Raw genomic sequence first — 22,082 nt, 5'->3', positions numbered from 1 at the left:
GGGGCTAGAGTGGGCCCCCAGGTCAGCCGGGAAGGTCGACATTCTCGGGAGTCCCTAGTGGTCCCCGGCCACAGCTGTTGCGTTCTCCCAGCGACCCTGTCCCCTCCTCCCCGTCCGGGCAGCTTGAACCTGGTTCTCCCCGACAAGTGCCCTCCTATTTGCCGACTCCCTACCCCAGTTCTGCGGGCGGAGTCTTGTAAATGGGGACACCACAGGGTCCTCCTTCAGCTCCCCTCACTCTCTCCCCTCCTGATAAGACCTGGATGCCTATGGGTGGGGCCGCATTCCCTGCCTCAGAGGACCTCATTGCTCGGACAGGACAGAACTCAGCACCCACCGAGCCAGTTCCAAGTTGAGTCTTGGTGCCGGTTTCCGGAGCGCTGGGTTGCCCTTACACCTTTAGAACCGACAGTGTGGAAGGTTCACCTGTGATAAACTGCTAGCAGGGGAAGGCCCCCAGCCTGAAGGTGCTTTCCTGGGAGAGTGGGGAAGTCTGAGGACTCGACTGCCTAAACCTTCGGGATTCTGGCCAACGTTTGCCCTGCCTAGGCTGCCCCTCAGGCCTAGGAAGCCTCTCTCCTGATCAGTGGCATAAGCTTCTGGAATCTCAAAGAGAAGGCAGGGTAGCCAGTGAGACAGCCTTGACATTTGGAAGAGCAGAGTACCTGCAGGACTGACTTTCAGCAAGGTCTGCCCCATAGAGGAATCGTCCCCCAGGACCGTTTGCCCACGCAGCCCTCTGGCACCATCTTCCTCTGCTCTCTATGTGAGCGCAGCTGGCCCTTTAAGGCGCTCTGTGGCCTCGGGCTCCCCTGGAGGCCCTCCCTGCTTGGAAACTCCTAATTAAGGTGCAGGGAGAAGTGAAAAACAAGCAGCCAGGCACAGGCTCTGCCCGGGAGACTGCCCAGAGAGGAGAGCTGAATGGGCAGGCTGGGAATGAGCAGCCAAGGGGAGGACCAGAAGGGGTCAGTGCTCTGCCCCTCAGACCACCAACTGATGCTCTTAGGACAATCACAGCTTTGGACAGGAATGTGGCCAGCATGGGTCCAAGGAACACCCCATCAGCTTGATAAGAGTCCAGGCTGCACTTTCCCATTCCCTCAGGTTCTCTGGACCCCCAGGGTGTAGGATCTCAATTCCAGGGACCCCGTGAGTCCAGCCCCTCCCCATTCAGGACGCTAAGGCCCAGCCTGTGGGTAGCTTTAGCTCTGGCTGCAGCTGTGAGTTCCAAGGGGGAAAAATTGGCTCCAGCAGAGTGATGGCTTCTCCCTAGCAGGCCCCGTATCCCTTAGGGCCTTTCCCTAGGCAGAGGTGGGCCCACTGATGATAGAAGTCCCCCATCCTTTTATAACACTGCCTCACAGCCCCTGTCCTAAATGAGTTGCCCTGGCCCCCGTTAGGAAATGAGCATGTGCCCCAAGACCCTGCAGTGCAGGACACTGGGGGCTGTTATTCAGCTTAAGCGGAGAACACCTCCATCTGTCCACGGGGGTCTCCCTGCCAGAGTTACTCAGCAGTCTGAGTAATTACTGCCTGACAAGAAGGCGGGCACAGTGCTCCCCCCATATTAAACTACAACACCCACCCACGGTCGCCCCCACTCCCTGGCTGAACTCCAAAACAGCACCCAGCCAGAGGACTGAAATAACTCTGCTTCTCACACTCACGCCCAGCCCCAGCCAACTTTGCCTAAGATACTGGAGATTGTGGGGCAGGGGGTCATGGGGAGGCGGCTTGAGGAGGTGGGAGGAGGATCGGCACACCCTGATTCAGGCCCATACTTGGGCGCTGACCTGCTGTGAGATGCTGGTCAAGTTGTTCAACCTCGCTGACATTGGTTTACTGGTGGAGGGCCTCTGCAGCTCTCAGCATCATCGAGTTCAGCTAGTGTCTGCCTGGCGGAGCTCAGACGGGGTGGCTCAGTCCAGTTCTGCAGCTGGTGGAGGCTAAGAGAATACCTCACCTTCTTTTCCCACTACAAGATGGACCAATTTTTTTTTAAGATTTTTTTTTCGATGTGGAACATTTTTTTGTATTGATTTTATTTATTTATTTATGGCTGCGTTGGGTCTTCGTTGCTGCACTCGTGGTGCCCAGCCTTCTTATCGCGGTGGCTTCTCTTGTTGCAGAGCATGGGCTCTAGGCGCGCGGGCTTCAGTAGTTGTGGCTCGGGGACTCTAGAGTGCAGGCTTAGTAATTGTGGCGCACAGGCTTAGTTGCTCCGCGGCATGTGGGGTCTTCCTGGACCAGGGCTCAAACCCATGTCCCCTGCATTGGCAGGAGGATTCTTAACCACTGTGCCACCAGGGAAGCCCTGATGTGGACCATTTTTAAAGTCTTTATTGAATTTGTTAAATATTGCCTCTGTTTCACATTTTGGCTTCCTGGCCAAGAGGCACGTGGGATCCCAGCTCCCCGACCAGGGATCGACTCGCACCTCCTGCATTGGAAAGCGAGCTCTTTCTTAACCACTGGACTGCCATGGTAGTTCCGGACCAATCTTCTTAATCTTCAGAACAAGGTTACTCTCTCACCTCCAAGCATTTGCACATTCTTTCCTACCTGGAATGGCCTTTCACCTTCTCAGCCTGATGAATTCAGCCCTCAAGACCAACAGCATCTCTTCTGTGAAGCCTTTCTGGATGGTCTTCCCCCCCCACCCCCCTACAGAGCTAGCAGAGCACCCTCCCACACTCTGTATCTCTTCCCGTCACATTCTAGGATAGCTTGTGGGTCCTCCCCAACTGTGCCATAAACTACCGGAAGTCCAAGCCTAGGTGGTTAGCACAAACCCAGAGCCTCAGTGTGGTTGAACGCATGTATGGGTGAATGAATGATAACGGCCTTTTTTTTTTTTTTTTTTAATTTATTTTTTTTTAATTTTTTATTTTTTTTTTACGGCCTTCTTTTTGACCTTCTGATCATGACAAGTTTTTCTCCAAGGAATCACACTACTCACCCTCTCACTTCAATTAGATCTCTGCTTAGATGTCACCTGCTCGGAGCGGCTCTCCCTGATCTGCCCATATCAGCTGCAGAACACCACCTGGCTGTTTCTTCTTCCAAGCGCGTCATCTCATCTGGACTTTCCTCAGTTGGTCCCTATTAACCGTAAACTCCACAAGGGCAGGGACCTTGCCTTTTTCATTGGCTGAATCCCCGGGGAATAGTAGTACACTACAATGATAGACCCTCAATAAATGTGCCTTTAAAGGGTGACTTAGCCCACTCTTTTCCCCCTCCAGGACCCCTCTTATCCCAGGCCAGTAGGGGGTGCCGGCCTCCACCGAGGATTCATCTGGCCTGAACCTTCTCTAAGCTCAACCCAACTGGTCCCCTGTGGGACCTGCTTTTTAGGCGGTGCCTCCTCCATTTTCCACGAAGCCCCGGGCGGGGTCTGTGTAGACTGAGGGAGAATAGAGCCCCCCACCCTCCCAGGCGGAGATAGCTTGCCTGAGCCCCACATCAGTCTTTCTCTCTCTAGAATATGCAGCTGGGCCTTCCCAATGCTTGCTGAGATGTGTAGACCAGCCAGGGGGCACACCACACCACCCCTCAAAAAGGATAGTGTCCTGGGTCTCGGGATGCAATGCGGCTGGGTCTGCCGGAGCTATCCTGGACAAGGAGGAGCCGTCGAGCCTCCGAGGAGGAAGAGGAGCCGGCCAGGGAGGAGATGGGCAGGGGTGCAGACTTGTAATCGGGTACTCTGGGCGGCGGTCCTCGCATCCCAGCCGGTGGGCAGAGCGCACGCTTCCAGCTGCCTCTCTCGGTGACCTCCATCCGCGAAGGGCGAGCGGGGGGTGGGGGTGGGGCGGGGCGGCGGGTGCGAGCCCCGGGAAGCCCACGGGGCCCGGGAGGGGCTCTCGAGTGGCCCGACGACTGGCCCGGGGACTGGGGCAGGTACTTGGACGGCCACAGGCCAAGGATCGTCCCCGGGGTCGGGCGCAGCAAAAACACCTTGGGAGGCGGCGCCGCACGGCTGAGCGCCGCTGCCCTGGGAATAGGACGGCGCTCAGCACCGCGAGCTGAGAGCACTTTCATAAATTTTGTATGGGAGGCGCTCCGTGAGCGGGGGCGGGGAGCGGAGAGAGAGAGGGAGGGAGCTAGCGAGCGGAGGAGGGAAGGAGGGAGGAGAGGTGGGGGAAGCCGGGGGGGAGAAAGGGAGGCGCCCCGCTCCGCCGATCGCACGGTTCTGCAAACGCGCGCCGGGCGCTTTCCCCGGGGCTTGGCGGTGCGTGCGAGCGCCCTTTTGCAGCAACCGCGGCGGCGGCTGCGGCCCGAGGGGGCGGAAAGGAGGGGGCCGCGGCGGGGCGGCCGGGGGGCGGCGTCCCCCCTCAAAACCGCCTGCAAAGTGCTCTGGGCTGCAGAAGCAGGCCGCCAGCTCCGCGGAGCAAGCAGCTCGCCCCGGGGTTGCCGGGCAGCGCCACGGTTGCCGGTGTGCGCCGGTGCCCTCGGCGCGGGGCTCGGGCTCACCATGCCCCTGCGGGGCCGGGCCGCCGGGCACAAGCGGATCCCCGGCTTGCCCCCGCCTCGACGCGCTCGGATTAGCTGCAGCCAGCGCCCAAGGATTTGAATCCGGACCCTGGGAGGGAGCGCGCCTAGGCCGACCTCCGAGTGGCGGCCCCGCGGCCAACATGCTTCGCAAAGGTGAGTTGGAGCCGCAGGGGCAAGTTGGAGTTGGATACGCACGGGGCAGAGCCGCGAGCCTGGGAGCCGCCCGAGAGCTGCCAGGCGCCGGGGCTCCGGGCCCGGGAAGCAGCTCTGGGCAGTCTGGCGGGCTTTGCGGGGACGCAACCGCCGAGGAAGTGCTGCTGGAGGAGCTCAGCCCCTGACTGGGGCCAGTAGCGAGACACGGGATTTGCTCCCTGGATCAAGCGGCCAGGCCTAGGGTTCTGGCTCGGCGAGGTCATTTCGAGACCACAGTGAGCTGCCCCTGATGGAAGGGGCGCCGGCCTCCTGGGACCTTAGCTTTGCCAGTATAAAGTTTTGACTTGCAGGCTCCATCCCCTGCGCGGGCACACGCCGCCAGCTTCTGCCGCTTTGGCGGGGCCGGGTCCAACCTGCGCTCCGGTGCAGCTGGCGGTCAGTCACCGCGCGGCCCGGCCGCTCACTCACTGCGCGTCCTGGTTCCCAGGTGGGGCCCGGACTCGGGCACCTTCCCTGTAGCCCCGCTTTGGTGGTCCTCAGCAGCGGGCTCTGGACACCCAGCGGCCGAGGGTTGGTGGCTAGCCCCTGCTGATCGGTTCCTCAAACTTTCCTTCTGCCTGGAGCGGAGGGATGCGAAGGCGGAGGCCGTGCCGGGAGCGAGCGCGGCCGGAGCCAGGGTCAACTTAAGAGACCGCGACCACCGCACGACGAGCCTTGGGCTTGTCGAGCTCATAGCTGAGCGCTGCAAAGTTGGCGCGGGCGCTGGGGAAGTCCCGCCGCGCCCCCACGTGGCTGCCGCGCCGGGAGCTGTCCCCAGGGCCCAGGGAGGGCAGGTGACCACGCCGTGAGCCCGCGAGCTCCGCCAACCGCTGCCCGGGCCTCTGCGTCTACCTCTCTCCCTTCCCAGGTCCGGGTGGGCTGCGGTGCCCCGTCGGGACCCCCTCGTCCCTGGCCCGGGCCGAGCGGCTGACGAGCCGCCGGCGCCTACGGCTGGCTGCCCGGGCCCTGCGGGAGCCTGCTGAGGCGGGTGCTCAGGTAGCGGAGGGGCCTGATCCCTGCGCTCCGCGCTCCAGCCTTAATCCGCCCCTGTTTCCATGGCAACAGACCGAGGTGTCGTAAGCACAGGATTCTGACCTCACAGTAGGATGGGGAAGGAGAAAATGGGCAGGGGGGAGGTGGCGGAGGAGGGGGAAGCAAAGCCCGGAGATGGGCAGGGAGGAGCAGATGTGGGGGTGATGGAAGAGACCCCATAAGCAGGTCGGACAGGTAGGTGAAGAAACCACGCCTGCGCTGGAAGCAGTAAAGGCGGTGTGGTGGTCCCGGCTGTCTCAGTCCGACCCAGGAGCCTCGGTTGCCCCACCGTGTCAATATCCACAAACTTGTGTGTGACTTGTGCCCTCCACGTGGGTCGGTGCAGTGCAGGGGGGAAACGCTGACTGCCCTTCACTGTGGGTGGGAAAAGTCTCTGCGGCTGGTTGGAGAAACCACTTCACGGATACACCCCAGTTCCTTTTCCTAGCAGAAAGGGACTAAAAGCCTTTTCAGCAACCAGCGGTGTTGGCCAGAGTGTGTCTGCACAGAGAGGATGCTTTTTTACACAGCTGAGCGCAGGCCGAGGTCTGGGCAGCCTGGGCCAGGAGCGTGCAAACTTGCCCCAGTGGGGAAGGCTTCCCAGGCAGTTTTAAAGGCCGCCATGTCTGGTCTGCAGGTCTGTGATGGAGATAACAGAGAGGAACTGACATCTCATCTCCCTTTTGGTCTTTTGTCTTTTGGCAGTTTACAGTTAAAAACGAGCCATGAAGCAGCCCACGCACTTTATTTATATGGTTTAAGTGCCCAGGGAGGCTGGAGCAGCCTCCAGGAGGCTTTTTCTCACATCCTTGCTAGCCAGAGGCCCAGCTTGGGATGAGTCCAATGCATTCTGGGGGCCGCTTCCCTCTGGGGGAGGCTCTTTACCTTGCCCAAGAGGTGGCCACTGGAGGCTTGGCAGTCACGTGTGTTTGCCACTTGGGCTATTTTTCCCTTCCTGCACAGCTTCATTGGCAGGAGAGGTTCTACCAACCAAAGAGGCTTCCACCTGGATTGGCCTGAGGGAAGCAGAGCAGAGAAGTCCTTTGCTGGGCTGGGCTGGGCTGGGCTCCAGCGGCCTGGAGCCTGCTGCTGGGACATGGTGTGGGCAAAGGACTTTTATTTGGGTCCTTTCCTGGGCAATTTTCTCCCTTGGCCCCTGATCCTGGTCCCCAGGACTGGTCTCTTTTGCGCATACAGGCGCGCGCACACACACACACACACACACACACACACACACACGCACACAGGCCACTCAGATTCTCTGTGTGGATTCTAGGTGTGTGCCCAGAGACAAAGATATGACTGGGGCTAGTGCCAAGAGGGGTGGCCCTTGAAGTTTCTGCTTCTCAAATTGTTCCCAAAGGCTCCCGGCAAAAATGTCATAGCATGGATTCAGATAGTTTTTTGCAGTTTCCCTGCCTATCAGATGCAGAACCCTGTGTGGGGTCCTGGCTCTGAGGGAGTTTCATAGTTTAATTACGATTTGGAAAAGGGTTTGAAAGATGAAGAAAGAGTAGCCCTCCCTAGTTCCTGGGAGAAGATGGGACCACGAGCCCTACCTATCCTGCAAAGAAACCCCAGAGGAGGAAGAAGGTGAGAGTAGGGATTGGACCACAAGGGTCGTCCCTCTGATTGCTGGTTGTCCTATTGCAGTTAACATGGCGCTGACCCCAGGCAGGACATTTTAGGAACTGGGGGTGCCCTACCTCTGAACCAGAATAGCCCTGCTGCTGACAGCGCTGGTAGCTTTAGGCTTCAGCCTTTAGGCCTGCTGGCTTTTCCATCTCCTGGCCTACCCCCAGAAGAACCAGGGATATAAAAAGCAAATCTCTGGTCAGAGATGAGAGGTGGTCAGGGCAAGCGAGGCCCCGAGCCACCCAGCACCGTCCAGGAAGGAAGGGCAGCCTGCTGGGGGTTTTGCTTTGCAAGAAGCGGCCTGCTTAAGGTCAGGATCTATGGTTTTCATTTTTAGAGCTATAAAAACAATGCAAATCAACAGCCTCTGGGCACATACAGAACCTTAAAGTTTTTGTCTTGTTAAGCAGGGAAATAGAGTGCCAAGTAGGTTTTGTTAAGTGGCAGTCTAATTAATAATTTAAAAGCTTGTAGCTGTCTTTCGTTAGAATTTATCTGTACATCAACCACAAAATCAGTCAAACACACTCATTTATATAAGTTAATGCCATCCCTGCATAATTCAGCAAGAGCTAGATGAAGGCCTGCAACCCGGTAAGGTGCATTTTGTCCTTTTGGTTTCCATAGCCTGATGGGCTGGCCTAGTGGCTAGACTGGGTCTCCTTTGTGGGGAGAAGGGAAGTGTAGAGGGGCCATGGGGTTGTCAGATGCTTGGTTGATTTGAATCCAGAGGTTCCCTAGGGAATCAGAGGGTCTCCATGTGGCCAGGTGTAAGCAGGCTCCTCTTGGAGCTATTAGTGACATGGCCCTCCTTAGCCCCAATGGAGAAGGGAAGTGGAGAGTGTTCCACGGACAGCCAAGACACTCTCCGTTCTGCTAGAGAAAGTGTAGAGGGGAAATACAAGAGCCCTGTCTAGAGGGCTGAGATATGAGGCTTTTTAGCCCGAATCCAGGTACAGAAGCGGGATTTCGGTCTTCCCAGCCCAATTCTGTCCTGTTCACGTAATGCAGCCTAGTGAAACCAATGACACCAAGACAGTTTCCTGATTTAGGAGCTTCCGGACTTCTTTCCTCAAAGCTCCTGGTCCTTATGCCAGCAAAGAGAAGCCAATAGGAAGACTTTTAGGGGAGCACCAGGTCACCTCAATAGAGAGGAGAGGCAGAGTGAGTTGCTAAATAAAGTCCACGCGTGCATTTTCTCACCAGGATCCAGAATAAAAGCAAGGAAGGCAGTGCAATGCTCCCCTTTTGTGAGCTCACACAATGTGGAAAATGTGTTTTGGTTCCGTCCCTGTCATGCCAACACAGGGCCAACTCCTCACTGCAATTTCCAGGTCCATTTTCTACAGAGGAACTGTTCAGCGCCCAAACTCCCAGCGTGGACATACTGGCTCCTTTACTGCAGGAATGAGCCTGAGTTTCTGGTCTCAGATTCAGGCTACCAACCCCGACCCCCCTGGAGGGTTAAACAGCTCCGTTTTAGGAGACCAGGTGGATAAAACAGTGCAAACAGTGGACTTGATGCCAGGAGAGGTTCTCGGCCACGTTTGAAAAGAGGAAGTCTCATTAGGAAAAGGAAAAGACGGGGAAAAGGGTAGGTGTTTGCCCCCTGACCTGTGGCAGAGTTGGGACCGAGGAGGGTGAATGGGACCTTGTGGGAGGTGAATCCAACTCCAAGCTTTGGAGTCAGGGCCTGAGAAAGGACAGAGCAGAAGCTCACTCTCTGGAGATGAGAAGGAGGGGGCAGGCATCATGAAGGATGTCAAGAACGGATCTGTTTGGTACCATCTGCAGTGAAGTGGTGGTTAAGGTTAAAGCAGAGAGGAGATGACAGGGAGGGAACAGATGGCCGAGGAAGCAAAATAACTGGCGAAACGGGAACAGAGCCTCCAGGGACAGCAGAAGGCAGGACCTCCGTGCAGAGTGCTGGAAGCAGCCCTTTCCTCGGGGTGCGCTGACCAGGCCACCCTGGGTAGAAGTGAGTCCGAGAGACGAGTGAGGCAGGCACCCCAGGGCGAGGGCTTCCTCAAGGCTTGGGAGAAGACCTAGGGAGACATCAACTCCCAGGCAAGGGGGCCCAGGAGCAGGGACCTTTGGATGTCGTTGAACTGGGGAGAAGAGGCACGGCTGATTTGGTGTCCATTACTAGAGCAGGGGGAGGGCATGCGGGTCTCAGAGCATACTTGGCCAAGCCTGCTGGGAGGAGGGATGGATGTGAGCTGGAAGTGGGCGTCAGGGAATGGACTGTTCTTCCCAGCCTGCCTTGAATCCGACTGCGCCAATCCCTGTCCGCATGCTGACAATAGCTGCTTATAAGTAGTGATGGGCCAAGCTGAGTGGACTTCATGCCTCACTTCATGCAATCTCCACAATCACCCATCAAGATCAGCATGTGCTTGTCCCTGCTATCAAGATAAGGGAACCGAGGCACAGACAAATGAACTCCCTTGCCCTGGGTCACCCAGCTGGTACACTGAGTCAGGATACGATCCCAGGTTTTTCTGCCACCACGCTCTTTTCCGTGCTCTCTTAACCTTTAAGCTCCCCTGCCTCACATGCCCATCTGCCTTGATTTACATGACATTTGTTTTGCGAGGTGCCGGGCACTGCTGAATCACTTGTGCCTCGTTACAGAGTTCCCTGGTAGTTCCCATGCACTCCCCTTCTGGTGTTCATCCAGGAACATCTCTGGCTGGGACTTGGGGCTCCTGATGCCCTGAACCCCTCTCTCATGTGTCCTGTCCACCTCCACACACACACTTTCTGTCTGGGGAGACACACCCCTCCCCTACTGTCTCCTGCTCTGGATTCTTCATTGCAGACAAGGGTGAGACAGTGGGCCAGCACCAACCTGCCTGCTTTCATGCCCTTAAGAAAGGTGGAGCCATGGTTTATCTGGGGGCTGGGACTTCTCCATAGGTTGCCCTCCGTGGGTCCCCTTCCAGGCTGTCCTGGTGGACTGGCTAACAGAGCCACACCCCAAACTGGTCGGTGACTAGGGAGCAACAGCCTCTGGTGGTGGCAGTTAGGCTGGATGAGGGAGGTCCCTCCACCTGCACCTACCCCTCCTCCTTTGGAATGTTCCTTCACTCCTGAGGGCGCTCCCATGGCCCAGCCCTACCCTGTCAGCTGGGTGGTAATTGCAGAACTCAGAGCTGTCCTCCACAAGGGATTTCTCCTGCCCCCTTCCGGCCGCGGTTGCGTACCTGAGAGACCCATCCTTCCTGCAGTTTGGAAAAGGAAAAAAAAAAAAGGTAGAGTCTAGCCGATCTCGCGGTATAGAAGAGCAGATTCCCCCCTTGGAGCGAGGAGTGCCTCTCCTTCTCGGTGTGGGTGGGGCGGGGTGTCAGATCTAACAGATTCAGCGGGGTGCTTCCGAACCTGTGATTACTGTCTAATCAGTCAGTGAACTTGGGATCCGAAACTGCAAACAGCCCCTGCCAGCCCCTGCTATGTGATTCAGAAGAGGTGCTGTGGAGGCCTCCGTGCCGACATAGCAAGAGGGTTGGCAGAATACTCTGTGTGTGTGTGCAGAAACACACCTGGTGAGCGTGCAGCAGGCTCCGGGAGTGCACGCCAGAGGTCCGCTGTGGCAAAGCTGAGCGTCCCGAAAGCTCAGCTGTGGGCTCGGGCGCTTAGGTCGGCACTCCCACCCCGGGGCCTCTAGCATGATGTTGGAGTGGGCAGGCCGGCGCTCTGCATGCCACGTGTCAGGAACAAAGCTCAAACGGGTATATGGCTCACCCGCCCACGCAGGGGTGGGTGGGCACGACTCATCACATGTCTGCCAGGGGACAAACCACCGCAGCCCTCGGAGCCGAGGCCTCTTGGTAGCGTCCTGGGCTGATTCCAGGGGACGGTGGCTCTGTGGTCGGGGTGGATCTGCAGGAAATGGAGCAAAAAAATTCTTTCCCGAGTCAGGAGAAGGGCTGAGTTACCAGCTCTCAGCCCACAGAGGTGGCATGAGAGTTACTTCTGCCTCTAAAATTGCCCTAGCAGAGTTCGCCATGTCTCTCTCTGGGCACCTGAGCCAACACGTCGTGAAGGGGGCTTTTATAGAGAGATTCATGAGGCCCTGGGGGAAAACCGGCATTCTTCTTACGGTGATTTATTTATAGGGCGACTGGATGATGGGGATGGAGACTAAGGTGCCTCCATTAGTGAGAAGCGCGCAGGCTTCCTGCATTTGACATTTCATGGGGCGACTCCTACCAGGGAGCTGCTTTTCCTTTTAGAAGGTTTTACCTTTAATGTTCTATTCATGGGCTTGTCTGAGCAGGCTGGGAGGAGGAAGGAGCAGGCGGTACGGTGGGCTTCGGAGGAGGCGGGCCCGGGTAGGTCACGCAGTGGCCAGCGTGGGGCAGCCCGGGCAGGCTGGGCGGAGGGTGAGGGCTGTAGCACGCCGGCCACCTCCTCAGCCTGTGCTGCAGGCAGCACGTCTCACGGTGTTTACCCTTCTGTCTGTCTCTGTCTTCACCGGCCGCCAGGCTCTGCCTGTAGCAGCAGCTCTGTGCGACCCTGGCTTTGGCCTGGCTAAGACCCTTTTCTTCCTGGGGACCCTGGGGCTCTGGAAAGGACCCCAAAATTGGAGTCCCAGGGCTGGGTTTGGTTCCGTCTCTGTGGCTGACTCACTAGGACCTTGGACACTGGGCCTCAGTTTCCCCATCTGTAATACGACTGGATTGACGGCTTGACAAATGTTTTTCGGCAGTAAAAGAGTTTCTTCAAATCATGTCCAGTGTTAGAGCCCAGAATACAGAGCAGATAGCGCAGGTGGCCCTGGTCAGAGCTGGCTTGAGGGACCCCCTCCTCTGGCCTTACTGCTACCCTAGCAGCTCCTCCAGCTTGGGGGCTGGGGTCCGCCGCCAGCAAGCAGTGCCGGCAGGAAGGCCACCGGCTGTGTCGCGTGCTGACGTAGAGGACACCGCACTGCCCACGGGCCTGGGTTTGAGCTCTGTCTCGTGCAGCGGGGCTTGGACCCCTGGTGACCACTTAGCTGGGAGAAGCTGTCCACACTTGGAGTCTGCTTGCCCTCACCTCCTTCTCACCCCTCAAGGAGGACACATCAGCCGTCACTCCACTGTCACCTCTCTGGCTTGACGCTGACCCTACCAGACATTTTCCTTGTCTCACCTGACGTGGTGGCCTTTGACGCCGTCGGCCATAGTTTCCCTTGGCTTCCCCGATGGCCGCCCCCCTGGTCTTTCTCCTGCCTCTGCGGCTGCTCCTGCTTAGCCAGCTTCGCTACCTCCTGCCATCCTTCATTGTGGTGCCTCCCAGGCATTGCTCTGGGGGTGTCAGCTCAGCTCTGGGGCTGTCAGCTCGTCCACGGCTGTAGCACCCATTTACTGACCCCCCCCCCCAACATCTCATCTCCAGATGAGATGTTGCTTCTGACGTCCGGAGCCATCCAGCCAGCTGACCCCTCCCCCAGATGTCTCCACTGGCAGCCACACAGGCCCCTCAAACCCAGTGTGTGTGAAACCATGCTCTTACTTCTACTCTGAGCTCTGAGCAAGCTCGCTCTTTCCCCATTTCTCCCATTTCAGCATTTGGCAGTACGATCCCTGCAGGTACCGTCAGCCTGAGAATTGGACCCACGAACGTCCCCCCTCACCCCTCCCCTCCCCATTAGTCTGAGATGTGCTGCCTGTCCTCCCTCAGCATCCTTCATGCACCTCTTCTCCCTACCTCCACCCTAGCCTCGGCCACCATCCTCTCCCCAATCACACCAGCAGCCTCCCTGCCTCTACTCTTGCCTTCACCCAATCCAGCCTTTACGTGGTGGCCAGATTCTACAATGCGGTGGGATCTTGTCCCTCCTTGTTTAAAAGACTTCAGTGATTCCTTTTCCTTCCGGGGATAGTCCAGACTTCCCAGCCTGGCCGTCAAGTCCTCTTCTCTTGCCCCACCTGCAGCCCCACCCTCTCCTCTCCCCACTCCCCACTTTGAACTCTGAGTTCCAGCTCTGATGAACTTCTTTCAATCCCTCGACTGAACTGTGCTCTCTGTCTGTCTCTAAGGATTTGCAACAAGCAGCTCCTGCTGCCTAGAACACTCTTCACTGCTCTCTTCCCCTTCACGCTCATCCTTCAGGACTCAGCTTACACATCACTTCTCTGGGAAACCTTCCTGCACCCCCTGGATTGGGGAGCCAACCTCCATGTCCCACCATATCCTGTACTTCCGGTCACAGTACTCTATTTCTTTTTTTTTAATTTATTTTTGGCTGCATTGGGTCTTCATTGCTGCATGTGGGCTTTCTCTAGTTGCGGCGAGTGGGGGCTACTCTTCGTTGTGGTGCAGGGGCTTCTCATCGCAGGGGCTTCTCATTGCGGTGGCTTCTCGTTGCGGAGCACGGGCTCCAGGGTGTGCGGGCTTCAGTAGTTGTGGCACGCAGGCTCAGTAGTTGTGGCTCGTGGGCTCTAGAGCGCAGGCTCAGTAGTTGTGGCGCACGGGCTTAGTTGCTTTGCGGCATGTGGGATCTTCCCAGACCAGGGCTCAAACCCGTGTCCCCTGCACTGGCAGGCAGATTCCTAACCACTGTGCCACCAGGGAGGTCCCACTCAATCTATTTTATTGCAATTACCTTTATGTTATCTGCCTTCCCCGCTGTATGGCAAGTTCCTTGAGGAGGCAGCTTACTCTCTACCCCGCCGCCCCTTCAGATCTGCTCTCCACCCTTCTCCAACCTGCTCTCTGTCCTGGGAGCTTGGTCTGTGGAACTTCAGCAATGAGCTCCCATGCCCTCTTGCTTCCAGCTGGGTTCAACCAATGGTGGGTCGCCATGGGCTCTCTGTGTCCCTCCACCATAGGTCACCCAAAGGTTCTCCCAGAAGTATAGCCTGAGACAAGGATTCAAATGCACGTCTTTATTTGGGAGGGATCCTAGGAAACATTAGGAGACGAGTGGGGAAATGAGACAGAGAAGGGAAGAAGCCAATAACAGTTGTGTTATCATGGTCAACCAGAACTTAATCTCACTGGGGAACTTCAGATACAGTCTAGAACATGCACCTCAAAGTTCTCTCACTCCAAGGGGAGGGAGCTGGGGTATTTATACACAACTCCCATCCCTCACTGGCTAAGTGTACAGTTCCCCTGGAGAAAGCAAAGACAGCTTCCCTGCTAGACGAGGCCCTCAGGCAAAGGAATGCGGGTTCTGACAGTTGGAAGTCAGTCTGGTATATGTGAAAGGGTCAAAGCCCTCACAGCAGCTCTTTCTCCAGGCTCAGTAAGAGCTCCCTCTCCTCACTCAGCTCTGTGGGGAGGGGGCCTTAAAAGACATTATCTCTTAGGGTTTCCTTACCCACTCTTCTCATCTTTATTATGTACTCATCAAATTACTCGATCTGACAGTGCTCTGTTTTTCTTACCAGGACCCGACTAATACAGCGTCCTGCACAAAATAAAATGTGGCACAAGTGTGACACTGGGTAAAGAGTACTGAATCAATAACTAATGTGTCTTTATGAGCTGACTGCCAATGTTGACTGAATGTTGATTACATGTTAATTGGAACACAAGGAACCTGGTACCAAAACCTAACTTTTAAATTGCTCTGCAACTGTAAGAAAAATTAAATCACGATAACCTAGGGCTTAAAAAAAAAAGAAAAGAAAAAAAGAAACATCGTATCAGGAACCAGGAGGAAACAGATTTTTTTTTTTAAGTGAGGAGTATGGAGAACAGTGTCTCATGGTTTTCCCTGTACAATGCCTCATTAAGAGCAGAAAAGGCAGGTTGTATTAGTCCCAAGTTACAGATGAGAACACTGAGGCGCAGAGGGGTACAAAGCTCATCTAGGGCCCAGGGCTGTTGCTGCCTCACCCCAGCCCTGTTCCATTCCTCTGTAGGCAGAGAAAGCTAACAGGCACAGAAAGACTGGGCAACTGGGCCACAGAGGACGTCCAGCAGGGCAGGAGCTATGTCGGGGAAAGAAACAGCACTCTCACTCAGAAAAGTTTAGGGCTGTACTTGGCAGGTTTTTATGGAACAAAATTTGCACCATTGATTCCGTGGCAAATGAAAACCTCTCGTGGACATTCTGGGCTTCAGAGATCTGAAATGTTTAAATGAGGCAAAGCTGAGCTCAGGTGGTGCCTGGGGTGAGAAAACTCGGCCTCTTTTGCCTTCTCTCCCATCTGTGGAAATGCCTTTTACTTTGAACTACTTCCTCTCCTTGCAGGGAGGATGTTGCCCAAGCCTGCGGTTGATACAGCATCTCTGAGCAGGGGAGAGAGGCGGGGACAGTTCACAGGGCCACACTCAGGAGAACGCACCACCCGAAGGGGGAACTTGACCACCAAATCATGAGGCGGCAATTGGCCCTGAGGCTGCCTCAAGGTAGCAGTGGTATCGTCTTCCTGTGATTGGCCCACTGCCCCTGGTGGACTGGTATTTCTGCCTTCAGTGAACAAATGTGATGGCAGGGATTCAAGGTAGCTCATTGGAAATGGCGGGTTATTGCAAAGAGATGCATGACCTGGACTCCAGAAGCCTCCAGGAGAGGGGCTAGCTCTAGAAAGTAGCAACCTCTCTGTGGTCTCTCTCATGGCCTCTCCTTCCACCTAAGACAGCTACTCCTGCCCCTGCCCCACTGTCTGCACCCATGACTTTTCACCTCACACAAGGGCCAATATGGCCACCCAGGGCTGTTTACTCTTTTTTTTTTTTTTTTTTTTTTGCGGTACGCGGGCCTCTCACTGTTGTGGCCTCTCCCGTTGCGGAGCACAGGCTCCGGATGCACAGGCTCAGCGGCCATGGCTCACGGGCCCAGGCGCCCCGTGGCATGTGGGATCTTCCCGGACGGGGGCACGAACCCGTGTCCCCTGAATCGGCAGGCGGACTCTCAACCACTGCACCACCAGGGAAGCCTCTCCTTGGCTCTTAATGTGGTCCAGGCTGTAACCCTAGTACAAGATCAGAGATCAGTTCCATAAGCCCTTGCCTTTTACTCCTAAGCACAAAACATAGAACTTAGTTTTGTGTAAGGTCTTGCTTTTTTTCACCTGCTGCCTCATTTCTACAGCAGCCTTCTCTCCCTAGAGTAACATTTTTGAACTTTGCAAATAATGCATACACGTGGCAGAAAACATTGGAAAACCACAGGTTGGCAAAAAGAAGAAAATCACTATAATCCCACAAGTCAAAGAGTGGGAACCCTCATCCCTCCCAGGGCATATGGTGCATCCTTCCTTCTAACCTTCTTTCCTACATTCATGCAAATGTGCCCTTGTTGCATTAACAGTAGATCTCAAACGCCTTTCTAGTGTGGTCATTCGAAACCTGTTTGAATGACCGCAGAATGTCCCTCGTCTGACTGCCCATCCTCTGGGTTGTGCGTGGAGACGGTTTCCCTCTTTTTTATGCCGCAGCCCACACCTGTGCACATGCCTCGGCCCATGTGCTGTGTGGGCTTCTGGGCAGGGGAAGTCCTTCATAAGGTCTTCGTAAGGAAGCCAGTGTGAGAGGTCAGTGATGCCCCTTAGGTAGGTGAGCTTGACACTACCCCAAGTAGCAGACAGCAGGATGCAAAGCCTTCTGGTTATTTGAGGAGGAAGAGGGTGTGTGTGGGGGTGGGGGGCGGAGACATGGTCTAGGTCTCCAGCGAAGCGGCCTGTGAGCACACCAGAGGGCGAAGATGTACAGAGGCATTAGCTCTCCTTGGAATCAGAGTGGCTTGTGGCACCAAAAACTCCTGAGGATGGAGCATGAGGAAGACCACGTGCCTGGCCTCTGATCTGGACCAGGGGATTTGGGTGAATTTGACAGATTTGCAGACTCTTTGGTGCTAGAAGAGACCTTATAACTCAGCGGAGAAAACCAATGCCCAGAGAGCTGTGGTAGGTTGCCCAGCATCACACAGCATCGGGTTGGTGTGTTCCATACGAAGTCCAAAGCATACTGGCTGATAAGATTGGTAACATGCCCCTTATCTGTCCAGGACCCCCATCGCCAGCCTCTCCCTGTACCTCTACTCCGGTGGAGCCCTCCTTGGTGGCCTCTGCGGCTGTGCTAGTGGCTGTCCTCGCTCAATGGAGGCTTTCTCCCACAAGAGGAGAGGGTCTGGTAGGGAGAGCTCATTCCAGGGGTCAGTGGCTGAGCCCTTCACCTCCAAGTGGGGATCTGGCCAGACCCAGATCCGAGTCCTGGGAATGACCTTATTTCTCTGAACTTGATTTACTCCATCTGTAAAATGGGGCCACCAAGAGCACCTGTCTTGTAGGGTTGTGAAGCTTAAATGAGGTGATGCTGATGACGTTCTTGGCACTTTACCGTGACCCAGAATAGGAGTTCAACCAATGCGGCCTCAGTATTAGTAGCATGAGTGGTCACTTCCTGTGCTGTCCTTCCTGTGGGCCAGACCTGAGTGCCCTTTGAAGCTTTGCCTCTCCGTGTCCAGGGCTAAGTCTGTGTGAGTGGACAAAATGACATAGGCCAGCCCTGGACAGGGGGAGGAGTCTCGGGACCAACAGGGATGGGTCACCTTTTTTGGGGAGCACTGGCTCTGTCTTGAACTCCCTGCCCCCTCTGCCTACAGTCAAGGAGAAGTTCCGTAAGGCAGTGCGGGGCTGGGGGGCGGGGGAGTTGGAAAGCATTCCCAAATGGTTTTCACTGGTTCAGGAAAGTAAGAAGAGGTTGAAAGCCTCCCCAGAAAACTGGGACATCATCCACCCACCACTGGCCCACAGCCCTGTCTTCTCAGCTGCCTCTTCCTTCCCTCCAAAAACAGGGTCTCCCTGATCAGAAAGGAAAGCCTGGCCCCAGCCCAGTAACTCTGTCTCTTGGGCTGTGAAATGGACACTGCTTCTTGCCTGGTTCTCCTCAAACGTATTCCTGGTCTGCTCGGGTTTGCCTGCTGCCTCTGTATAGAGAGATGAGTAGCTGAGAGCAAAGGCTGTGGAGCCAGATGGGCGGGAATCAGGGCCCTGCTCTGCCACTTACTAGCTGCCTGACCTTGGGCAGATGCTTTTAATTCTTTGGGCCTCAGTTTCTTCATCTGAGAAGTGGGGCCAATGCCATCTGCCTCTTGGGGTTCTGAGAACTCATGACAAGGTGGGTGTAAAGCACCTTCCTGGCAGGTAGCAAGGCCTCAGTGAAATGCTGCTGCTGTTCTGTCTTCACCATCCTGATCTGTTATCCAACAGCCCTGTACCGAGGCCTACTGTGTGCCAGGCTCTGTGAGGTCTTCAAGTACCAAAATGAATGCCATAGTCTGCTTCCCAGTGGCTTTGCCTCTTGGTCGTTTTCCTCATTGGAGATCCCTCTCTCTGTTTTTGTTTAGGGCCCCACCTTGCCCTGTTGCAGGATCCACAAGAAAAGAGGCTGGGGGTGTATACCTGCCTGCTGGGGAATCAGGCCTCAATGGGCCTTGGGACCCTGCAGGATGCCTTGGCATCTTTGCACCAAGCTGGTGATCTGCCCACTTTTCAACAGGCTGATACAGTCCTGGGGCGAGCAGGGTGTGTCTGGGGAGCTGGCAGTGCCCCTGGGCAAAGCCCTCAGAAGCCTGGGGCAAGAGCTGTCACCTCCCTCACAGAAGAAGCTGGAATCGATTTCTCTCTCTCCACTCCCTTGGAAAGAGCAGCAACATGGGAAGGGGTGGGGGGCGGGTATATTATTGGTTATTGGTGGGTTTGCCCTGAGAGAGCAGGGAGCAGGGGAGAAACAGCTGGGGCTACGTGCCTGCCGGGGCCCAGCCCGAGCAGCCCCAGACGGGGACACAGATCCTTCCCTCCCACACCCTCTCCTCCACTGAGAAGGAGTCCGGCTCCTCCCTGTACGTGGGGTACAGAGGCTCCCTGGTCGCAGGCTCTGTTCGCCTCTCGGCTGTCCAGCCCGCTGGGAACTGGCCAGGGCATTTTTTCCTAACAAGCTAGCCACACTACAAACATCACAATCTCAACAGAATTAACAAAAAGAAAAAAAGGGAGACAGAGACAGAAAAGGGAAAGAAAACAGTCCTTGCACAAATGCCACTGCAGTGTCTGCCAGGACCTAAGATCTGGTACTATCTATTTTTTAATAATTGAGGGTAATAAATATGTATTTCTTTCTCCTCACCACCCCCCATCCTCTGCAGCTTGTCAGCTCCCTGCGTCTCTCCTCTGATCAGACCAAGTCTTCCCCAAGCAAAAAAAAAAAAAAAAAAAAAATCCTTTAAGCAAAAAGGATTAAAGCCTTGAAAGTAGGTCTGCCTGAGCTAGGGACAGGAGGGGTGGGTGGGAGGTGGGCTGATCCCACAAGTCCCTGGTGGGGGCCTCAGGAGCAGAGGGCCATGCCGGCTCACTCCCTGCAGCCCATTGAGTTCCAGTCCCAGGCAGCCCAGGCAGCCCAGCCCAGCCCTCCACTGGTCCCTGAGGAGGGGCTAACCTGAGAACCAGGGTTCCCCAGTCCCCCACAGTATAAGACGTAAGAAAGAGGGCTTTGATTTCAGTTCCAGCTTGGCTTTGCAACCTGGCTTTGTGCTTTAGGGACCTGTGTGAACTTAGAGCGAGCCCCTGAACCTCAGTTTCTCCATCTGTAAAATGGGAAAATAAATAGTACCTACCTCACAGAGGATGAAATAAACTAAAGATAGCCCAGTGCCTAGCACATGGTAAATACAAAATAAAGGTATTATTTTAATCCAATTCTTCTCAGACACAGAGAGCAGTCTGTAATCTCCCCCATCCCATGGCCTTCCACAGTTCTCAAGGGCCTGCCAGGCATGCCGGTTTTTCATGCGTCATTCCCAACACCCCATGAAGAGGGGGTTGAGACCGAGGCTGGGTGGTATGATCAGGAGCCTGTCCTAAGGCTGGTGGATCAGTAGGTGATAGAACTGGAACTCAAAGTAGGACTTGCATCCTTTCCCCCACTTCTGATCTTGCCACCCTTTCCTCTACCCCATGGTGGCTTCCTGACCGGGCACCCAACATCCCCAACTCTGGGTGCAGGAACCAAACCAGGAATCAACACAGGGAAGGTCTAACCTGGCCGGGAAGGGAGGGCCCGGCAGGGGCAGCTGTGGCTGCTGCTTGGCAGACCCGCCTTCCTCCCCCTGCAGCTGCCAGCCTTTGCAGTTCTGCTGAGGCAGCAACCACGCCTGGCCCAAGTGGGCCTCCCTCCCTCCAAGCTGGGCACATGCACACAGGGCTGGCTGCAGGTGGCAGGCTGTGGGCCCTTGCACCCACCCAGGCCCAGAGCCCCTCGCCGGCCCCAGTGCTCAGTGCTTGGCCACAGGGCCTCTAGGGCCCCCCTGCCCATTCCTGGGGACAGCCCTGCCCTGGCTGCTCTGGGCCCGAGGCAGGAGAGGAGACGCACGGCCTTGAGGCCGGAGGGCAGGAAAAGCAGGGAGGGAGGTGGCTATTTATAGCCAGCTTTGCTTTTGTTCCTTTTCCAGCAACGCTCCTCTTGAAATAGGAGCAGGGCTGGAGGCTGCGGCTCTTCCCCAGCCGCCTGTAGTCAGTGCGCATGCGTGTGTGCCTGTGTGCCTGTGTGTGTGTGTGTAGGGGGGACACACATGTATAGGGATGGGGTGGCAGTGGACACTTCAGTGCAGGTGTGTGCAGGGATGGGATGAGGGGATGGTCAGCTCTGTGGGTATGTACACCAACACATATGGAGGTGGAGACGGGTGTTCTTTGTGAGTGAATATGTGTGTACTCGCATATACACATGCATGTATAGGGATGGGGCAGCTCTTTGTGTGTGCGTGTGCGTGTGTGTGTATGTGTTTATATTAGTGGGCACACACATGACCCACTAATATAAGGGGTGGGTCAGCCACTCCTTAGTTGCTGTGTGCGTGTATGTGGGCATGTGTACACATATATATGTAAAGATGGGATTGCAGTGGGCTGGGCATGTGTGTGTGTACCTGCCCGTGTAGAATGTGATGTGAGCAGCCTTTTAGGGTGGGTCTATGTCCATGCAGCAGGATTGTTGGAGAGTAGTCACCCTGTGTGTGTGTGTGTGTGTGTGTGTGTGTCATAGTGTACATTCGAGTAGAGGGGTGGAAAGGGATGGCAGCTCTTATTGTGTGCACAGCCGACTATGCACTCCATGGGGGCATGGACCCTGTCTACCCAGCACTCTGTGTCCCCAGCACACCTCTTCCGAGCAGGGAACAGTAAATGGATGACTAGGAAGGAGTTGTGTGTGTGCCCGTGTAAAGGGACTCCAGGGTCCTAGCCGGCTGCAGAGGAGCGTGGCAAACCCGCCCATCCGGCAGGCATTTGAGAGCACTCCCGGAGTCCCCCTCGGTGCCCAGACTACTCGCGGTTCTCTCCACTTCTCCGAAGCCCGTCAGGCCGGTGGGCAGAGCGCGCCAGGGCGTTGGCGCGACACAGCCTTAGGTAGAAAAGTGCGACCAGATGCCGGGCGAGCCTGGTGAGGAAGCGCCCGGGCTCTGGGGGCGCTCCTGGGTGTCCAGTCTGGCCCCCGCGTCTCCTTCTCTGCCTCCGATTTCACATCTGCGCAATGGGAGAGTGGAGCCGGCTCAGGGCTGCTGCTGGGATCAGAGGCGGGAGGACTAGAGAAGATGCGGTTTAGCACAGCCCAGGCGCTCCGGCAGCGGCCGATCAGGCTCGGGCTCGGGGGTCTGCTGGCAGGACGCACGCGGGCGAGGGAGCGGGTTTCCGAGCGCGGGGCCTCTCCCGGCCCTCTGGCCTAGGCGCCCGCGGGGTGGGAAGCGTTTCCCGGGCGGCCCACAGCTCCCGCGCCGCAGCAGAGCGATAACCCAG

The 22,082-nt window shown here is 56.2% G+C and overlaps 1 protein-coding gene and 1 long non-coding RNA gene across 2 annotated transcripts in view; both read left to right on the top strand.

Moving 5' to 3' along the window:
* The first annotated feature begins 4,132 nt into the window (after positions 1–4,132).
* The window catches only part of RTN4RL1 (reticulon 4 receptor like 1), a 67,563-nt gene continuing 49,613 nt past the window's right edge, over positions 4,133–22,082 (top strand). Inside the window, exon 1 of the mRNA XM_033423264.2 lies at positions 4,133–4,647. Within this exon, the coding sequence (XP_033279155.1) occupies positions 4,635–4,647 (13 nt within the window). The 5' untranslated portion in view covers positions 4,133–4,634. The remainder of the gene's footprint in view (positions 4,648–22,082) is intronic.
* Positions 5,839–15,996, top strand: LOC125962010 (uncharacterized). The gene is made up of 3 exons (XR_007473263.1): positions 5,839–5,913; positions 8,688–8,947; positions 14,733–15,996. It is a non-coding gene; the product is annotated as an uncharacterized LOC125962010 (long non-coding RNA).

The sequence above is a fragment of the Orcinus orca genome, chromosome 19 (genome assembly GCF_937001465.1).
Source record: "Orcinus orca chromosome 19, mOrcOrc1.1, whole genome shotgun sequence".
Taxonomy (NCBI): domain Eukaryota; kingdom Metazoa; phylum Chordata; class Mammalia; order Artiodactyla; family Delphinidae; genus Orcinus; species Orcinus orca.
The sequence above is the reverse complement of the archived record's forward strand: the minus strand, read 5'-3'. Positions and strand labels throughout refer to the sequence as shown.